This window comes from Neoarius graeffei, chromosome 3, assembly GCF_027579695.1.
Source record: "Neoarius graeffei isolate fNeoGra1 chromosome 3, fNeoGra1.pri, whole genome shotgun sequence".
NCBI classification, from domain to species: domain Eukaryota; kingdom Metazoa; phylum Chordata; class Actinopteri; order Siluriformes; family Ariidae; genus Neoarius; species Neoarius graeffei.
Genome location: NC_083571.1, coordinates 82,532,814 through 82,553,169, shown reverse-complemented (window position 1 = coordinate 82,553,169; position 20,356 = coordinate 82,532,814). Strand labels below are relative to the sequence as shown.

General features: G+C 45.1%; 1 protein-coding gene across 1 annotated transcript in view; it reads left to right on the top strand.

The window, feature by feature from the left end:
* ppat (phosphoribosyl pyrophosphate amidotransferase) overlaps positions 1-19,691 on the top strand; it is a 63,862-nt gene extending 44,171 nt beyond the window's left edge. Inside the window, exons 8-11 of the mRNA XM_060917508.1 lie at positions 11,826-11,953; positions 16,137-16,358; positions 16,504-16,624; positions 18,921-19,691. Coding sequence (XP_060773491.1) covers positions 11,826-11,953; positions 16,137-16,358; positions 16,504-16,624; positions 18,921-19,090 — 641 coding nt within the window. The 3' untranslated portion in view covers positions 19,091-19,691. The remainder of the gene's footprint in view (positions 1-11,825; positions 11,954-16,136; positions 16,359-16,503; positions 16,625-18,920) is intronic.
* Positions 19,692-20,356: the final 665 nt, after the last annotated feature.

The following is a 20,356-nucleotide window of genomic DNA, read 5'->3' as shown; positions in this document are numbered from 1 at the left end:
TCACAGCTCTCAGTGTAACGTTAATGCCCCTGCATGCCAAATTTTGCCACATCTCTTGTGTTGACTTTCCATTTTCTCTCATTGAACGAATCTGCTGGGAACTCTCTCTGCTGATGCGCGTCTTCTTGGTTGTAATGTACTGTAATCTACTGTGGCGCAGTGGTGACATATTTAACGTTAACTTGGCGGGGATGGGAGGTGGGGTGTGATGGGGGCCACATGTGATTGGCAGAAGTGGGCCCACAGACCAATTCCTCAACACCAGCCTTTGCTGGTAAAAATCATTTTAGAAATTTTAGAAATCATTACATTCTTGTTTTTTCAATAAAAATTATATATTTTAACTTTATAATGCTTAGTTACTGTATGTGCCGGGGCTCTGTCAGTCACTCAGAACACACACTGAAAAAAATGATACTTTGGATAAACTGTGGAAAAACCGAATTAAATTAAATTGCTGACCTCCAACTTTTTTAAGTCTGTTCTTCACCTTATAATTACAGATGTGCTTCAGATCATAAATACATCCCTAGAGACTGGCATTGTTCCTGTGTCCCTGAAAAAAGCCGTTGTAAAGCCCCTGCTTAAAAAGAATAATCTGGATGCTTCAGTATTAAACAACTACAGGCCAATATCAAATCTACCATTCATCGGGAAAATCCTTGAAAAAATTGTCTTCAATAAATTCAATAAACTTTCTTGATATCAAACAGCTGTTTTGATAACTTTCAGTCAGGATTTTGTGCCAATCATAGCACTGAAACAGCGCTGATTAAAGTTATAAATGACATACGTCTTAATACCGATGCAGGCAAAACAACGGTCCTGGTGTTACTGGACCTCAGTGCAGCTTTTGATACTGTTGATCACAACATACCGCTATATCGACTTGAACACTGGGTTGGGTTGACTGGTAAAGTTATCAATTGGTTAAAATCATACTTAAAAGATAGAAGCTTCTTTGTTACCATGGGAAATTGTACCTCAACATCAATGTCCTTGACCTGTGGTGTTCCCCAGGGGTCAATTCTTGGACCATTACTATTCAACCTTTATATGCTCCCACTTGGACAAATTATTAAGAACAACTCAATTTTGTATCACTGCTATGCAGATGACACCCAAATGTATTTTGCTCTTTCACCTAATGATTATGCCCCCCTTGAATGTCTCTACCAGTGTATTGACCAAATCAACAACTGGATGTCACAAAATTTTCTTCAGCTGAACACAGATAAAACAGAAGTAATTCTATTTGGGAAAAAAGATGAAAGACTCAGGATTACCACTATTCTTGACACAAAGGGGATTAAAACAAAAGATATGGTTAAAAATCTTGGTGTTTTCATTGACAGCGAGCTAAATTTTGACAGTCGCATGAAAGCAATCACTAAAACGGCATTTTATCACCTAAAAACCATTTCCAAACTAAGAGGACTTATGTCAAAAAATGATCTGGAAAAACTTGTACATGCCTTCATCTCTAGTAGGGTTGATTACTGCAATGGCCTTTTCACAGGCCTGCCAAAAAAGACCATCAAACGACTTCAGCTGGTTCAAAATGCAGCGGCTAGGGTTCTCACACGAACAAAAAGAACAGAGCACATTACTCCAATTCTAATGCCGCTTTTCCACTACAAACGCGGCTGAGCCGTGCCGTGCTGAGTCGAGCTGAGCGGGGCTGTTGGAGTTGCATTTCGACTACAACCGCGCTGAACCGTGCTGGCTGGAAGTGGGTGGACACATTGGGTGGAGTTAACGAAAGTGGGTGGACGTCACGTGATGTCGTTAAGCAGCGCAAACAGTGACATCAGTGACCGTGGCGGAACAAGTCAGAGCCGGGCCGGGGGCAGGGCAAATGACCGGGCCCTTTATTAAAGCTTATCATAACATCATTTTAGGCTACAAAATGTCCGCAACTGCGGTGTTTACCAATTTCAACACTACCGGGTGCAACTATGTTATTTAGTACATCAAGTCCTTCAAACGAACATGTAACTCAGAAACAAAAAACATTAGGATACTGTACATGGCTCATAATAAAACATCAATAGCCTATACTGCGCACATTATTTGAAGGGCATACGAATGAGCGCTCAGAGGTTGCAACGGTGACAGGAAGAGTCAGAAATAAAAGGAGGGCGGTGCAAACCTCACTGAATGCACTGTGTTTACCAATTTCAACACTACGGGGTGCAACTATGTTATTTTGTACATTAAGTCCTTCAAACGAACATGTAACTCAGAAACAAAAAAACATTAGGTGACATACTGTACATGGCTCATAATAAAACATCAATAGCCTACTGCGCGCATTATTTGAAGGGCATACGACGAGCCTTGCGCTCCGCGAACTCGTCCACGATGCTCTGTATGTCACTGATTCAGTGAGCTTTTAAGCGGTAGTCTCACGACCCGAATAGTAAACAATAAACATGGAGGACATGGAGTCGTTAGTGTTGCTGGTCTTGGTGCTGTGGCTTGTTGTCACCGACAACGCGGACAGATACTGGCAAGAGCGTATAGATGAGGCGAGGCGCAAAAGGCTTCAGAAATTCTCGTAATTATTATTCTTCCGGGTTTGCGGTGTTTACAGATCCCAGCGCGCTCGCAGGGCGTGTGTGGGCATGTGAGGACACTCCTCCTCACCAATCAGTGCACAGGGGAGTGTCTGCTCACGCCCCCAACCTCAGTCGGCACGGCTTGGCTCGCTTCAGCCCCACTCCAAAACGGTGCGAGTTTTAGGGGCTAAGCAGGGCTGAAACGAGCTGAGTCGTGCTGGTTTTTGGTAGTCGAAACGCGAGCCGTGTCGGGCTGAAGTGAGCTGAAGCGAGCTGAAGTGAGCTGAAAAAGGGTAGTGGAAAAGGGCCATAAGGTCCCGTCACTGGCTTCCAGTAAGCTACAGAATTGACTTTAAAGCATTGCTGCTGGTGTACAAATCTCTAAATGGCACAGGGCCCAATTACCTCTCTGATATGTTGCAGCGGCCTAACCCAATCAGATCTACCAGATCGCAGCAGCAAAATTTGCTGGTAAAACCTGTTGTTAAAACAAAGTGTGGTGAAGCAGCTTTTAGCTACTATGCAGTCCAGCTATGGAACCAACTCCCAGAGGACATCAAAAATGCTCCTGCTTGGCAGCTTCAAATCTAGACTAAAGACCAAGCTGTTTTCAGATGCTTTCTGCTAAATGATTAATATTGTCATCTTTACATGTTTTAAACTTTCTTAACTTTTACAGTCTCTGCATGTTTTAAACTTTATTTAACTTTTATTCTATTTTATTCTGCTGTTTTTTTTTTACTGAACTTTTACTTCATTTTATTATTTAATTTCTACTATTGTTTAATTCTTATTATTTTTCTTCCCCATTTATTTTATGTAATTTTATTTTCTATTGTTTACTGTTTTGCTTTTACTTCTGTAAAGCACATTGAACTGCCACTGTGTATGAAATGTGCTATATAAATAAACTTGCCTTGCCTTGCTGTAATTACAATTTTATTAAGTTGTCTTATATATCTTAAATTTATGATTCAGTACAGAACTATAATTTTCCAATTTACTTTAAAATAATGTTTTCTTTCAGTCCAAAGTCAAAACATTACTAAATGCACTGCTGGTCAAAATACACACAGTAAAAACATTTTACCATAAACATTTTACCATTTTACCATAAATGATAGCCTACATCAAGCCCACCTTCTCACATTTTTAAGTGCAACAACGCAAATTGTCAAGGAATAAAATATTTACAAAACAAGAAAGACATGATGCTGATGTCGAGGTTTTATTGGGCGTATTATTATTGTTGTTATTATTATTGCTGTCAAATGCCCTTTCCTTAGTGTAATACGAAAGACATCAGAGAAGTTCTTGCAATTTGTGTATTTTTTATTAAAAGGTGCACACATACAGCCTCGACATCAGCATCATGTCCTCCTTGTTTTGTAAATATTTTATTCCTTGACAATTTGCGTTGTTGCACTTAAAAATCTGAGAAGGTGGGCTTGATGTTGTTAGGGTTTTGCTGGGATTCGAACCTGGTTCGTTGGTGTGATAATCCAGCAAACCCTCCACTAGGCTACCAGGGGGATGACTCAAATGCAGAGGCGAGAGGCGGAAGTAGAAAAAGAATCAAAAGGTTTATTTAAACTATATACACTATATACAGGGCAAAACAAAAGACAAAAAAAAAAAAAAAACAGAGTAAAATCCAAAAGAAAAGCAAAGTGCAAAAATACAAAAGCTAAGAAGATCAAAAAACACAGTACAAAGGAAACTGGAGATAAACATAACAGCACAAAGACTCCGTGACAAGAGGACTGAACTCAGGGGTATAAATAGACAAACTAATTAAGGACACAGGTGAAGATAATTAGGCAATTAACACAAACACAAAACACAGGAACAGTGGCGGCCTCTAGAGGCCAAAATAAACACGACATGAAAAGGAAATAACAGCGGCCTCTAGAGGCCAAAACAGTCCTAGTCCTAACAGGACCCCCCCCCTCTAGGAGCGTCTCCTGACGTTCCCAGGGCGATCCGGATGGGCCGAATGGAAGTCCCGACATAGTTCTTTATCAAGGACATCCCGAGCAGGAACCCAGCAGCGCTCCTCAGGACCATAGCCCTCCCAGTCCACCAGATATTGCAACCCGCCGCGGACCCGGCGGGAGTCAAGCAGGCGATTCACAGTGAACACAGTCTGCCCCTGGAAGATGCGGGGGGGTGGGGGGTTCCTAGGGGCAGGGGCATACGTAGACGTCAGTACGGGCCGTAACAGGGAAACATGGAAAGTGGGGTTGATCCTCAGAGTCCGGGGCAACTGGAGCCGGTAGGAGACAGGGTTCACCCTGCGCACCACCTTGAAGGGGCCAATGTAGCGAGGAGCAAGCTTGCGGTTCTCCACCCGCAGTGGAAGGTCCTTAGTGGACAGCCAAACACGCTGCCCAGGGCGGAAAGCGTGTGCAGGTCTTCTATGGCGGTTGGCCTGAGTCTGGTTGGTTCTGGAGGTCTGTATGAGGGTCTTCCTGACCTTGCTCCAGGTCTTGCGACACCGTCTCACATATTGGTTGACCGAGGGCACCCCCGCGTCCTCCTCCTGGTCCGGGAACAGAGGTGGCTGGAACCCGAATTGGCACTGGAATGGCGACAGCTTGGTGGCCGATGACTGCAGGGTGTTGTGGGCGTACTCCGCCCATGGCAGCCAGGTGCTCCACGATGTCGGGTTATCCATAGCCAGGCCTCGCAGGGTGGTTTCCAGGTCCTGGTTGAGCCTCTCCGTCTGACCATTGGACTGTGGGTGAAACCCAGAGGAGAGGCTGGCAGTGGCTCCGATGACCTTGCAGAACCCGTGCCACACTCGGGAGGAGAACTGGAGCCCTCGGTCTGAGACGATGTCCTGTGGAAGACCAAAGACTCGGAAGACATGATTAAACAAAAGTTTCGCAGTTTCAAGAGCAGAGGGGAGTTTGCACAGTGGTATGAAGCGGCAGGCCTTGGAGAATCTGTCAACTAAGACCAAAATGACCGTGTTACCTTGTGACTCAGGGAGACCCGTGATAAAGTCGACTGCCACGTGGGACCAGGGACGCCGGGGAATGGTCAGAGGATGCAGGAGACCCTGGGGACGCTGTCGTGGGTTCTTGGTTCTGGTGCAAACCTCACAGGACAGGACAAATGACCTTACTTCCTTCTCCATGTTAGGCCACCAGAAGCGTCTTTTCAGGAAGTCCAGGGTCCTCCGAGCTCCCGGGTGGGCGGTGAGAGGGGAAGAGTGACCCCACTGGAGAACCTTGGCCCGGGCTTGATGTGGGACGTACAAGAGGCCTGGTGGCCCCGTCCCAGGACCGGGGTCCTGGCGTTGGGCTCGTCGGACAGCCTCCTCAATACCCCAGCGGACAGGGGCCACAATCCGGGACACAGGGATAATAGGCCCGACTTCATTCTCCCTGTTAGTGGCAGAGAACAGTCTGGACAGTGCGTCAGGTTTGGTGTTCTTGGAGCCGGGGCGGTATGAGAGGGTGAAGTCAAACCGACTGAAAAACAGGGCCCACCTAGCCTGTCGAGGGTTCAGTCTCTTGGCTTGCTGGAGGTACTCCAGGTTCTTGTGGTCAGTCCAAACCAGGAATGGATGTTGTGCTCCCTCCAGCCAGTGCCTCCACTCCTCAAGGGCCAGTTTGACCGCTAGCAGTTCTCGATCCCCCACATCGTACCGGGACTCAGCAGGACTCAGGCGGTGGGAGAAGTAAGCGCAGGGGTGCAGCTTTCCTTCCGAACGTTGAGAGAGCACCGCGCCGACACCACTGTCCGAGGCGTCCACCTCCACGATGAATGGTTGGGAGGTGTCCGGGAGAACCAGAATGGGTGCCGTGCAGAAGTGGTCCTTGAGGTCTTTGAACGCCTTTTCTGCCTGAGGAGACCAGCCATAAGATCCACCTGTCCCTTTGGTGAGGTCTGACATGGGTGCTGCCACAGAACTGAAGTCCCTGATGAACTTGCGGTAGAAGTTAGCGAATCCTAAGAACCGCTGAACCTCCTTAACGGACTTGGGAGTAGGCCAATCCCGGACGGCCAGGGTCTTGGCAGGGTCCATTTGGAGTTGGCCTGTCCGTACAATAAATCCCAGAAAGGAGACCTCGGGAACATGAAATTCGCATTTCTGGGCCTTGGCGAACAGATTGTTCTGTAGCAGCCTCTGGAGAACCTGGCGGACATGGTGGCGGTGCTCCTGCACGGTCTTGGAAAAGATAAGGATGTCGTCGAGGTAGACAAAAACGTATAGGTTAATCATGTCCCTTAAGACGTCGTTGATTAGGGCCTGAAAAACAGCTGGTGCATTGGTGAGTCCGAAGGGCATCACCTGGTATTCGTAGTGCCCAGACGGGGTGTTAAAGGCAGTCTTCCACTCGTCTCCCTGTCGGATACGGATGAGGTGGTATGCGTTCCGTAGGTCCAACTTGGTGAAGACGGTGGCGCCTTGGAGCAGGTCGAAAGCTGTGGACATCAGCGGAAGGGGATATCGGTTGCGCACAGTGATCTTATTCAGGCCCCTGTAATCAATACATGGTCGGAGCCCCCCATCCTTCTTGCCGACAAAGAAGAAGCCGGCTCCAGCAGGTGAAGTGGAGGGTCGAATAAACCCAGAGACCAGGGCATCTTTGAGGTATTCCTCCATGGCCTTGCGTTCTGGCTGAGAGAGTGAAAACAGTCTGCCACGAGGAGGGGTAGTCCCAGGGAGCAAGTCGATGGCACAGTCGTAGGCCCGGTGCGGAGGAAGAACGGCGGCCCTGCTCTTGCTGAATACCTCCTTGAGATCCCAGTACTCTGTGGGAACTTGAGATAACTCGGTGAGATCAGGGGGCTCGGCAGGAGACACAGGATAGCTAGAGAGCAGACAAGAGGCATGGCATGCAGGGCCCCATTCCACAACCTGGCTTGTTACCCAGTCTATGCGAGGGTTGTGGCGAGTAAGCCAAGGAAGGCCTAGAATAACTGGGAACTCAGGTGAAGGAATCAGGTGCAGGGATATTTCTTCCTTGTGACCTTGAGACTGGAGGAAGACTGGAGAAGTAACTTGGGTGACTCTTCCATCACCTAACGCTTGGCCATCGAGGGCAGACACAGACAGAGGGACTTCAAGAGGTGCAGTCGGAATATTGATGCTTTGGGCGAAGTGAATATCCATAAAGTTCCCAGCCGCCCCTGAGTCTATCAAAGCTTGACAAGAGTGGACAGACTCACCCCAGGAGATGGAGACCGGGATGTAGATTCCTTGGCCAGGGAGTCCGGGAGAGAGGGTAGGCCCCGTCACAACCCTCCCTCGGCTGGACGGGGCGGTCCTTTTCCCAAGAGTTCGGGACATGATGCTCGGAAGTGACCAGGCTTGCCACAGTAGATGCAGCACTTGTCCCTCCTTCTGCGCTCCCTCTCAGATGCGGAGAGGCGAGTACGACCCACTTGCATGGGTTCTGGACAGTCACTGAAGGAGGTAGACGGTCTCCAGGTAGAGGTAGGGAGGCTGGGGGGGCTCAAGGCTTGGTGGCGTTCTCTCATCCTGTTGTCCAGACGAATAGCATGTGAGATGAGGGTTTCGAGGTCACTTGGGCATCCAATAGAGGCCAGACCGTCCTTGATGGGGTCAGACAGACCATGGTGGAAGGCTGACACCAGGGCAGTCTCGTTCCATCCACTTACTGCTGTGAGTGTTCGGAACGAGATGGCGTAATCTGCGACGCTTCCTCCTTGCCGGATGGACATGAGCTTTCGGGCTGCGTCGGTACTAATGTCTGCCTGATCGAAGACCCGAAGCATCTCTTCAGAAAACAGCTGGAAATCAAAGCACTCAGGTCCCTGTCTTTGCCAGATAGCAGTAGCCCAGGCTCGCGCCTTACCAGCTAATAAGGTGATCACAAAGGCAATCTTGCGGCGATCCGTAGTGTAGGTGGTAGGCTGAAGCTCAAAGGTGAGTTGACACTGGGTAAGGAACTCTCGGCACTCACTGTGCTTGCCGTCATACCTCTGTGGTGCAGGAAGGCTGGGTTCGCGAGGTGAAGAAGGCAGCATTGCAGGAGGCACTGGAGCAGGAGTGGGAGCTGGATCAGGAGCAGGAACTGGATCAGGAGCAGGAACTGGATCAGGAGCAGGAGATGCAGGCAGAGATGTCAGCTGTGCCAGGGTTTTCCCAATTTGCTGAAGCAGTTCCTCGTGGCGAGCGAGGGCCTCACGTTGGCTGGTGAGCGTACGTCCATGAGCGTCCATGGTCGCTCCGAAGCGTGTCAAAGCTGCCATAATTCCCTGAAGGTTGGCCGGGTAGACAGTTGAAGCAGCCTCTGCTGAGTCGGTCATGACGGAGTCTTTCTGTTAGGGTTTTGCTGGGATTCGAACCTGGTTCGTTGGTGTGATAATCCAGCAAACCCTCCACTAGGCCACCAGGGGGATGACTCAAATGCAGAGGCGAGAGGCGGAAGTAGAAAAAGAATCAAAAGGTTTATTTAAACTATATACACTATATACAGGGCAAAACAAAAGACAAAAAAAAAAAAAAAAACAGAGTAAAATCCAAAAGAAAAGCAAAGTGCAAAAATACAAAAGCTAAGAAGATCAAAAAACACAGTACAAAGGAAACTGGAGATAAACATAACAGCACAAAGACTCCGTGACAAGAGGACTGAACTCAGGGGTATAAATAGACAAACTAATTAAGGACACAGGTGAAGATAATTAGGCAATTAACACAAACACAAAACACAGGAACAGTGGCGGCCTCTAGAGGCCAAAATAAACACGACATGAAAAGGAAATAACAGCGGCCTCTAGAGGCCAAAACAGTCCTAGTCCTAACAGATGTAGGCTATAATTTATGGTAAAATGGTACCGTAAAATGTTTACTTTCATTGCACGAATCTGCTGATGCGTAACCTTTTGTAATGCGTAACAGCTCATTTGGCTGGAATGCGCAAGCTGCCCTACCCCTAAGTCACCATTCTCACCTGTCTTTGAATAATGCAAAATGCATCCCCCAAAACAGAACATTAAGAACCAATGAAAGAAAAAGCACAGTATTGTTCTTACAATAAGTTTACTTATTCTGCCTTATTCCAGCACGTTTATTTAGTTATTATTGCTATCAAATCAAATGCCCTTTCCTTAGTGTAATACGAAAGACATCAGAGAAGTTCTTGCAATTTGTGTATTTTTTTATTAAAAGGTGCACACATACAGTGTAATCACAAGGCTATTTGAACCGACAAGATAGTTATCATTTTCCACTATGCCCTGCATTATTTGTAATTATGTAATAATAATACGCCCAATAAAACCTCAACATCAGCATCATGTCTTTGTTTTGTAAATATTTTATTTTTTGACAATTTGCGTTGTTGCACTTAAAAATCTGAGAAGGTGGGCTTGATGTAGGCTATCATTTATGGTAAAATGGTACCGTAAAATGTTTACTTTCATTGCACGAATCTGCTGATGCGTAACCTTTTGTAATGCGTAACGGCTCGTTTGGCTGGAATGCGCAAGCTGCCCTACCCCTAAGGTGGGGTTTACATTAGACCATATCAGCGGATCATCAGATTAACGTTTTTAAAACGATTAGCGTGCACACAGCAACGCCAATACACGATTCGCGTGCACACAGAAACGCCAATACACGGATACACTCGGCTCCGCAGGCATCCTGCGCTCCAAATCACTCCGCCCTGAACAGCGAGTGTCCTCTGGAGGGTGCGCACTCCGGCCCTGCGCAGCTCACAGAGCGCGCGAGTGAAGCACACGAGCAGTGATTCAGGACTGAGCCGCTGTGTGTGTGATCTCAGTGCATGTCGGGCATGCGCGTCACTTACCACTTGCAAGTGGAAGGATGGCAAGCCTAAAGACAATGATAACTACACAATGGGCAGTATTTGCATCAGTATTTGCAGTATTTTCATACTTTTATACTCTTTAACGAAAGGTGATACAAGGCGGAAGTCCGCGCCGTTTTTCAGCAGTTGCGTCACATGACCAACGCCAGCGAATCAGGAAGGTGGATGTCACAGTGACGTTGTCCAATGACGACACCAGCTAGAGCTCAGCACAGCGTATCCGCGTATTCTCAATGTTTACACAGCACCGGACCAGACACGATCTGGATTGAATACGTGGACCCTGGCAGATTCCTGTTTCCCGGCGTTTCCAGGCGTTTTAATGTAAAAGGACAGTGCATCCGCGAAGAGAACGAGACCGATACGGTCTAATGTAAACTTGGCCTAAGTCACCATTCTCACCTGTCTTTGAATAATGCAAAATGTATCCCCCAAAACAGAACATTTAAGAACCAATGAAAGAAAAAGCACACTATTGTTCTTACAATAAGTTTACTTATTCTGCCTTATTCCGACACATTTATTTAGTTATTATTGCTATCAAATCAAATGCCCTTTCCTTAGTGTACGGTAATACGAAAGACATCAGAGAAGTTCTTGCAATTTGTGTATTTTTTATTAAAAGGTGCACACATACAGTGTAATCACAATGTAGGCATCAAATTATATCCCCCCTCTTTCTGAAAAAAAAAACAATTTTTGAACGTTGACTGGAAATAGGTTGTTCATTGTTCTATACGGTACATGATTTGTGCTGTTTGAAAATGAACCAGATCTGTGAGTTTTAGTATTTTTGATTTTAAGAATAAAGGATTAGTATGTTCTCTGTAACCAGTGTTATGAATTGTCCTTATGGCTCTTTTCTGCAGTATAGTCAGTGGTTGTAATGTACATTTATAAGTATTACCCCAAATCTCTACACAGTAATTTAAGTATGGTAATATCTTTTACATTTCCTGAATAACATGAATTTAGTTTTGTTAAGGTTTAAAGATAACGTAACGTAACATAATGCAACCAAGTAAATTAAAATGTCAAGCACAAGAAAATAATTAAAATCTACTAAATTACTTCATAACAGCAAATACTACAGAAATATAAAATTTACTTAAAATTGAGTAAAATGATGTTCCTGCCTATGAAAAACAAGTAGACTTTACTTAATTTGTTTAAATAAATATAACTGAAAACTTAGATGTAATTAAGTAAATGTATGGTATGAATTCTAGTTACTGAGATAACTATGGTCTCCAAAGAGGGGGATCGCTGGTGTATAAGCAGTGTACTAGTAATGCAAAATATATCACTACCTTCACAAGTAGTAGGAGAATATAATGAGGTACACTGTTAATAAGTATTATTAAAGGTGTGTTTAAATGAGGAGCAAAAATTCACACTCGAGCTTTACGTTCCTCATCTTATTCACTGAGTCTATGGTGCTATGTTGCAGGTCAGATGGTATATACAGTCAGGCAGCGCTGTGGACGCCAGCTGGCCATTGAGGCTCCTACTGATGCAGATGTGGTCAGTACTGTGCCCGAGTCTGCTACTCCAGCTGCTTTAGGATATGCACAAGTGGTAAGAGATGGGAAATGATGTAGAAGAGCTTCTTAATCCTGTATTAATTATGATTATATCCCAGCACTATTGAATTCTGGACTCGTTCATAATCTAAGCCAAATAATAAACTGATTAAAATGAAGAAAACCGTATTAGCATTGATGTGTTGAAGTTTTCTGTTGAAGCCTCCAGTGTCAGTGCTTTAACAGTCAGAGGTAAAGCTGTTTCTCAACAACACATGCTGCATTTTTTGCACTGAGCTCTATAAATCTGGAGAGCTCATATGCTTGTCAGAGTGAAGCCATCTGGCCGCCATCTTGCCACTCACATTGCATGTATTTGGTTTGTGTGTTAAAGCATCGTAGCCGATCAAATTTGCCCCAAGAAAAGTATCTCCTAACTTTTTTTTCTTTCATTACCTCCTCATATTTTCTCAACTTTACTCACATTCCTGACATATCTTAGTATTCACGGTTATTGTGGAGTTTTTTTCCAGTTCAGTCTAGTCTTTTTTTTTTTTTGAACAGCTGTTTTACTACTATAATTATTTTTAGGGAGAAGATTTCGGTTTTTCTCTTATACAGTGTACTTTCACATCCATCCATCCATCCATCCATCCATCTATCATAATACCAACACAAAGGCTGTACAATACCCATCCATCCATTATCTGTAGCCGCTTATCCTGTCGCAGGCAAGCTGGAGCCTATCCCAGCTGACTATGGGCGAGAGGCGGGGTACACCCTGGACAAGTCGCTAGGTCATCATAGGGCTGACACATAGACACAGACAACCATTCACACTCACATTCACACCTACGGTCAATTGAGGTATTTCACCCACGTGACCAAGTCACGTGACGCAGCCATTTTGGACGGCACTCTTAAGTCCTTCAGTGCAAGGCGGTATGAGATGGTGGAGACCTTTGCACATTTTAACAAGAAAGTAAGCTGTGATTCGTGTTAAATTGGATTTGTCTTTTATCACAAACACTGTACCCAGCCTTGGTATGGAGCCCTGTTTATTTATTTCTGTGTCCCGTTTCTTTCTAGCCTCTGTTATTGCGTTTTATGTCTGATGTCTGCTGCATGCAACCCTATACAAATTAACACTGCCTTGTTTCACTGCTCAGATGGGTTAACAAACACTGACCCATTTACTTTTTGCTATATATTTTATCAAAATTGCGTTAACTGATAAACTAACCTGAAATGAAATGATCACTGCAAAGTCTGGAGTACTCTGTTGGCTCCCAATCCTGTCTCTTCACAGCTGCAATCCATTTGGCCCTCTTGTCTGGGTCAGTAGGAAACCGGTAGTGATGTGTCGGTCGCGAACGATCCGGTTCAAAGAGCCGGCTCTTTGAAGTGAACGACGGGAGCCGGCTCTTCGGTGGGAGCCGAGTTGGGGAGCCGAATTAGTTTTTTGTCCTTAGGTGCCTCAGAGAGAGAGAGAGACTTTCACAAAAAAAGTTGCTGTCCGATTGCGTCTTTGTGTTGTCTATTACTGTTCAAAGGAAAAAAAGTAGCATGGTGTACGCCTACTTTTTTTTGGTTGGGGGGGGGGGTTGATGTCATTCACAGCTGCGAAAATAGGAAAATTGGTGTAATGCTTAAAGCTGTGGAGCGCAGGGGAGAGGAGTCTGTGAGGCACCTGAGGAGGGGAAAATCAGCTGTGTATTTTATATTGGTAATATAACAGTTTTGCATTATGTTTGTGAGAAAATAATTTATTAATTGGTAAGTAAGTTTTATTTCTATAGCTAGAACATTGTTACACTGCTATACTTTACAAAGCTGTACAATGGCTACAAAAACTAAAAAATAAAATGGAAAACATCCTATTGATAAACTATAAATAATAATGTAATTAATTAACTAGTTAATTGCAGCAATTAAATCAAAAATAAAATCTCAGGAGCCGTTTGGGAGCCGAAAGAGCCGGCTCCTTATAGTAAGAAGAGCCAAAAGTGCCGGCTCCCGAAAAAGAGCCGAAATTCCCATCACTAGAAACCGGTAAAAGGAGCGTCCTGCACGCTGTCCCTGTCTGTTGTGGCAGCCCACAGCACAACAAGCAAACACCATGGTTATTTATAGAGTGCTTACTGACAAATTAATCTATTCTAGGTGTCTGTAACATGTTTTTTTTTTTCAAGCTGGTTCTCCCTCTCTGTCTGCAGCGTTAGTATGTAGCTTGACATTCAAAATGGCGGACACCGGGGCGTCACGTGACCCTGTGACGTCAGGTGAAATACCTCAGTTTAGAGTCACCAGTTAACCTAACCTGCATGTCTTTGGACTGTGGGGGAAACCGGAGCACCCGGAGGAAACCCACGCGGACACGGGGAGAACATGCAAACTCCGCACAGAAAGGCCCCACAGAAAATCACTACACGAAAATGGCAAATAAGATCAGAAAATAATCCTGTTTTGACAACTGTCCTAGATAGAAAGGAAGTATTGTACAGTCTTTGTGTTGGTATATTAAGTAAATAGATAGAAAGGAAGAACTATATGAAAAAGATACACTGTATAAGAGAAAAACTGAAATAATCTCAGTTGAAATAATTATAGTAGTAAAAAAGACGTTCCAAAAAAAAAAAAGATCAGAGACTGTACTGGAAAAGGGGAAAGAAAAAAAAACAATGGGGGGGGGGTTTGCTATAAAGATATGTAAGGAATGTGGGTGATTTTGAGAAAATAAGAGGCGGTAATAAAAGGGGGAAAAAAGTCAGGAGATACTTTTCTTGGGGCAAATTTGATCAGATACGACGGTTTAACCCATAGACCTATTACCAGTTACATACACGCGATGTGACTGGTAATATGGCGGCCAGATGGCATCACTCATCTCTACAGCGGGGAATAGGCTATGAGCTCTTCAGATTTTATATAGACCTCAGTGTGTGTGTGTGTGTATCTCATCTCATCTCATCTCATCTCATTATCTGTAGCCGCTTTATCCTATTCTACAGGGTCGCAGGCAAGCTGGAGCCTATCCCAGCTGACTATGGGCGAAAGGCGGGGTACACCCTGGACAAGTCGCCAGGTCATCACAGGGCTGACACATAGACAACCATTCACACTCACATTCACACCTACAGTCAATTTAGAGTCACCAGTTAACCTAACCTGCATGTCTTTGGACTGTGGGGGAAACCGGAGCACCCGGAGGAAACCCACGCGGACACGGGGAGAACATGCAAACTCCGCACAGAAAGGCCCTCGCCGGCCCCGGGGCTCGAACCCGGACCTTCTTGCTGTGCAGCGACAGCGCTAACCACTACACCACCGTGCCGCCTGTGTGTGTATATATGGGGGGAAAAAAATGAGAGGCTGGTGGGTGGCACGGTGGTGTAGTGGTTAGCGCTGTCGCCTCACAGCAAGAAGGTCCAGGTTCGAGCCCCGTGGCCGGTGAAGGCCTTTCCGTGTGGAGTTTGCATGTTCTCCCCGTGTCCGTGTGGGTTTCCTCCGGGTGCTCCGGTTTCCCCCACAGTCCAAAGACATGCAGGTTAGGTTAACTGGTGACTCTAAATTGACCGTAGGTGTGAATGTGAGTGTGAATGGTTGTCTGTGTCTATGTGTCAGCCCTGTGATGACCTGGCGACTTGTCCAGGGTGTACCCCGCCTTTCGCCCGTAGTCAGCTGGGATAGGCTCCAGCTTGCCTGCGACCCTGTAGAACAGGATAAAGCGGCTACAGATAATGAGATGAGATGAGAGACTGGTGAGGAATAACGGTTTCTAACAGGAACTTGTTTTTTTGCACATTCCATAACGTTAAATATAACTATAAGGCATAAAAATGTAACTACTGACAAGTTTACAAGCATGACTATTAAAAGTTATCTTGGGTGAAATGATGGTACAGCGTTGCTGACTCACACCTCCACAGTCCCTGTTTTAATCCTGAGCTCAAGTTATATGTCTGTGTGATGTTTCTGGGTATGCTCCCCCAGTATCTTCTTGGATTCCGTCAGCTTATCACCTCTCAAAAGCTTACCAGTAGTTAAACTGCTAAATTCACACCCCTGTGTGTGCCCTGTGATTTTTTAATTTTTTTTCTCTCCCCACCCCAGGATGACCAGGATAAAGTTGATACTAATGATAAATTTTGTTCCATGCTTAATCCTTTTCATGTTTGTATTTGTGAGTTGTACTCATTGGTATAACTTTGACAGCACGTATTGTTCTGTCTCTCTAGTCTGGCTTACCCTACGTTGAGGTCCTGTGTAAAAACCGCTACGTCGGCAGGACGTTTATTCAACCAAATACTCGTTTGCGTCAGCTTGGGGTAGCGAAGAAATTTGGGGCGCTGACGGACAACTTCGCTGGCAAACGAGTAGTTCTTATTGACGATTCTATCGTGAGAGGCAACACCATCTCGCCAATCATTAAACTGCTCAAAGAGGCAGGAGCAACAGAGGTAGGATCTATATACAGTATATGTAGTAACATGTACGTTTGACGTGTATGCAAAGTGTCTGACATTTAATCACATACAGTTAAAAAAAACTACTTCTGCTTTACTAATACAGTTCTTAATTTCTTGCTTGAAAATCAATGAGTAGGTCCACATTCGTGTGGCATCTCCTCCAATTCGGTACCCCTGCTACATGGGCATCAACATTCCTACCAAAGAAGAGCTTATTGCTAACAAACCAGAGTTCAAGGACATTGCTAACTATCTTGGTAAGTCAAGATAAGTATTGGCTCCCATAAACTCTTGCATATTGTTAAAGGAAATTTACTTGTGTAAAATAGATCCATCCCTCCATCCCACTCCATCTTTATAAAATCTGTGTAGTATTACCACTATAGATGTAACTTTTGACTTTCAAAAATCAATGTACACAATCTGCAAATGCAGTTGCCCCCTTGGTTTCTAAATTCATTTTCTCTCCCTGCTTCCACGGAAGGCGGTCACATTTTCTGCTCTCCCTCTCCCTCCTTTTTTTCCCTGCTTGTGCTTCTGTGTCTTGTCTGCTGTACTTTTGAAGAGACTCTCCCTGCATTACTTTCTAAACTAAAAAAAAGCATGGAATTGATAAACTGGTCTCCTAACGAAATTGAAACAGTTTTCTCGACGAGAAGCCTGGGTTCGGGGGAACCCGTCTGTCCTGCCGGAACGTTTGCGGCTGGTTACACGATGGACGCGTGGGAGCGGTGGCGGGTCGTGTGGCTGGCGATTCTTTCTGTGGAGGACATTGAAGATATCTACCTATTCGGAACCATGATTACAGGACTTTTGCTGATTGGATTAGGCATTGCCCTGGTATATCGAGGAAATCAGACAACGGTGACAGCTGTTCAAAGCCCCACAAAGCTGCCCGATATGATATGGTGGGCAAAGCTGTTGGCACTCGGACTGTGGACATTCAGAACTTGAACCACAAAATGGTTGTTATCTCGGAGCAGCTTTCAGCTTTGCAAGGAATACGTTTTTCGGAGATCAATTTGAATAGAATGGACGGAATGGACAGATATGGACGAGTGGTGTGGACGTGCAAAGACTGCGTCTGGAAAGACCAAACAATTTATATCTTATCGACATTCGGCTCCCTGAGACAGCACCGGCCTTGGTTTAGGCCGTTGCTGAGGAAACATTTCCCCCTGAAGGTCACTGCCGGGAGACACTCTCGCATTCCTTCTCAAACTTTCCGCGGTCGCCATTTTTACCCTCAATGTGACAAGTGGGTGCGTGACCAGCGCCTTCATGGCTGCAGGAGCGGACGGCTGCTTGCTTGCGCTGGATTCCCCCCCTCAAGTCCCGTGTTTAAAGTGTACTTGTGTTGTTGTGTGCTTATGCAAAGGTTTTTTTAAATGTTCCCACACTGTACTCCTGACAGGAGCATAGTGTTGGGGGGGGGGGGGGGGGGTGGTGTTCTTTTTTTTTTTCCTTATCTCTCCTCATGTTGTGTTTCCTTTTTATCTTCATCCCTGTCTTCCTGTCCTGTCTACCCTATGTCAATTGTATGTTGTATATGTACGGACAGGTTGACGGCTAATTTCGCTGGTACATGTGACCAGTGACAATAAAGGGCATCATCATCATCAAATGAAAAGGGGAAAAAAATCCATCTCCTTTACAATTTATTTACAAAATAGAATTCCCTCTTCATTTATTCCTTTTTGTGTGTTTTTTTTGGATATCCACACACACACGCGCTGAGATTTGTTGAAATTGATGACAAAATCACAGCATGCCAAAATCATAAGCATGCCAGAAAATACCCTCAGACCCCAGAGGGTTAATTATTGTTTGTATCACAATAAAACAATTTTCACCTTTTAAAGTTGTAGACATGTTGTGTAATGGTGCTAACTCCCCAAAAACCCATTTTAATTCCAGCTTGTAATGCAACATAACAGGACAAACACCAAGGGGGATGAATACTTTTGCAAGACACTGTATGCTTTGTATTTTCACATGGCACAGTTTCAGCGTGCCACTCATTGTAAAACAGTACGTCATGACGATTGTTTTTGCTCTCGTCTCTTAGTCACGCTTGCAGTTCAAGTTTGCATGAAATCTTCTCCATATTTTTCTCCCCAATTTGGTTTCCTGCCAATTCCCACCCAGCCAGCTCTCCCCTGTGAAACAATACGTATAGACTAAACTGGGGAGGGTGAAGGCTAATACAATACGTACTTCCTCTTGTATACATGAAGTCAGTCAACCACATCTTTTCAATCTGCTGCTCTCACACACTGCTGAAAGTGCAGTCCGCCATTTTCTGCATAAACAGCCATGATTGATTGGTTAGTGTCAGAGAGAGTGTGTGAATATGCCACCCCTCCCATCCCATCAGTTTAGCTTCCTTAGCTGTGGTACCATCAGGATTTGAACTTGTGATCTGGTGCCACTCAGAAGCCCATACAATTCATAACATTTTTATGCAAATTTTGAGTTAAATGATCTGGTTAGCATGTAAACCCTGTCTTTGAGAACAAATCCCTGATATGTGGATGTTCTTCTGTTCTGTAGGAGCTACCAGCGTGCGTTACCTGTCTGTCGAGGGTCTGGTGTCTGCAGTTCAGAGTGAGATTGAGTTGTACAAGGAGGAGCAGATCAGCACCAGCAGCAAGGCCAGCAGAAAACTGGGTCACTGTACAGCCTGCCTTACTGGCAAATACCCAGTCGAGCTGGAGTGGTGATGAAACACACCAGCAACACAACAACCAACATTGAACCTCATGAAAATTCAGCCTGTAAAAAGTGGTAACCGTTGTAGGTAGATCAGGACTACTAGACTGGGAGGTATGAAAGGCAATAGTGATCGCAGCATGCATTTAATAATGCTCTACATTGTCAAGGGTTTCCACTCTCTCAAGGACATTTCAATTTCAGTTCATTCACCCTTTTGTATATTTCGACAATTACTGTGATGCAGCGTCTGCTTAATGTGTTAACTTGTATGCAAATTTAAGCACATTTTTGCTCTTCAGTTTTTCTCTATTGAATGACTGGTTCACTGACCCGCCTGGTGTGAAGAGCCCCTGAACAGTCTTGCTTCACTGATGCATCCAAGATTAATGCGTTATATGCAGAGTATTTCCATACAAGCTGTTTATTAACTCTTATTTCTGTAACATTACATTTAACCTTTGTATTTCTATCTGTAGTCATGAACCTGTACATGTGCCTTTTCTGCAACCACATAGCATTACAGTATTGACAAATCTAGATGACCTTTCTCAGTTTTCCATGCTCTTAAGAGAACACTTTTCGTTCATAGTAAAATGTCTGAAAACAGAACGGTTGTTTTTTGTTCTATTTCAACTGTGCAGCATAAGGCTAGTATCTCACTGGGCTGCGACAGCCTGCAACTAGTTGGAGACACAACAATTGCGATAAAATATTAGCCTGGGCCCACCCATCCTAAGTGTGACGCAACACGAGGGCCTGTTGCGAGCTTAGTCTGGCAAGGCAAGCTATCTCCAGCTCTTCCAAGCTCCCGAAAAATTGGGAGGCAATCAACTTTGAGCATCTCCAATGGCCCTGGGTAGAGGCGTGTTCAAGGCACTGACGTAGTAGAACTGCGACCGGAAGCCATAGATTGTTTACAGAATCTATGCCGGAAGCGCTTCATTCACTAGAAACATTACGAACATGGAGCAGCGGCAAGCCTTTGACACAGCGGTAGATGCTGTATTGAAAGCATTCAACGGGAAGTTCTCATTGAAAACGGAGCAAAGAGCAGCCCTGGAGGTATTTCTTCTTCCTGTTACTCAAGCAGTTTCCGTCGCGTCACATACGTCAGAGGAAAGAGTGATGTGATTGGTTTAAGCTTCGTCACAGCCTTTTCTGGCTTCGACCAGTAGCAAACTGAGGCATTTCAGGGAGGCGGGTCAACCACGCCTTTGGGAAATGGTTGGGCTTAATATCTTTGCCAGACCAAATGCTCGCAGAGCTTTGAAGTC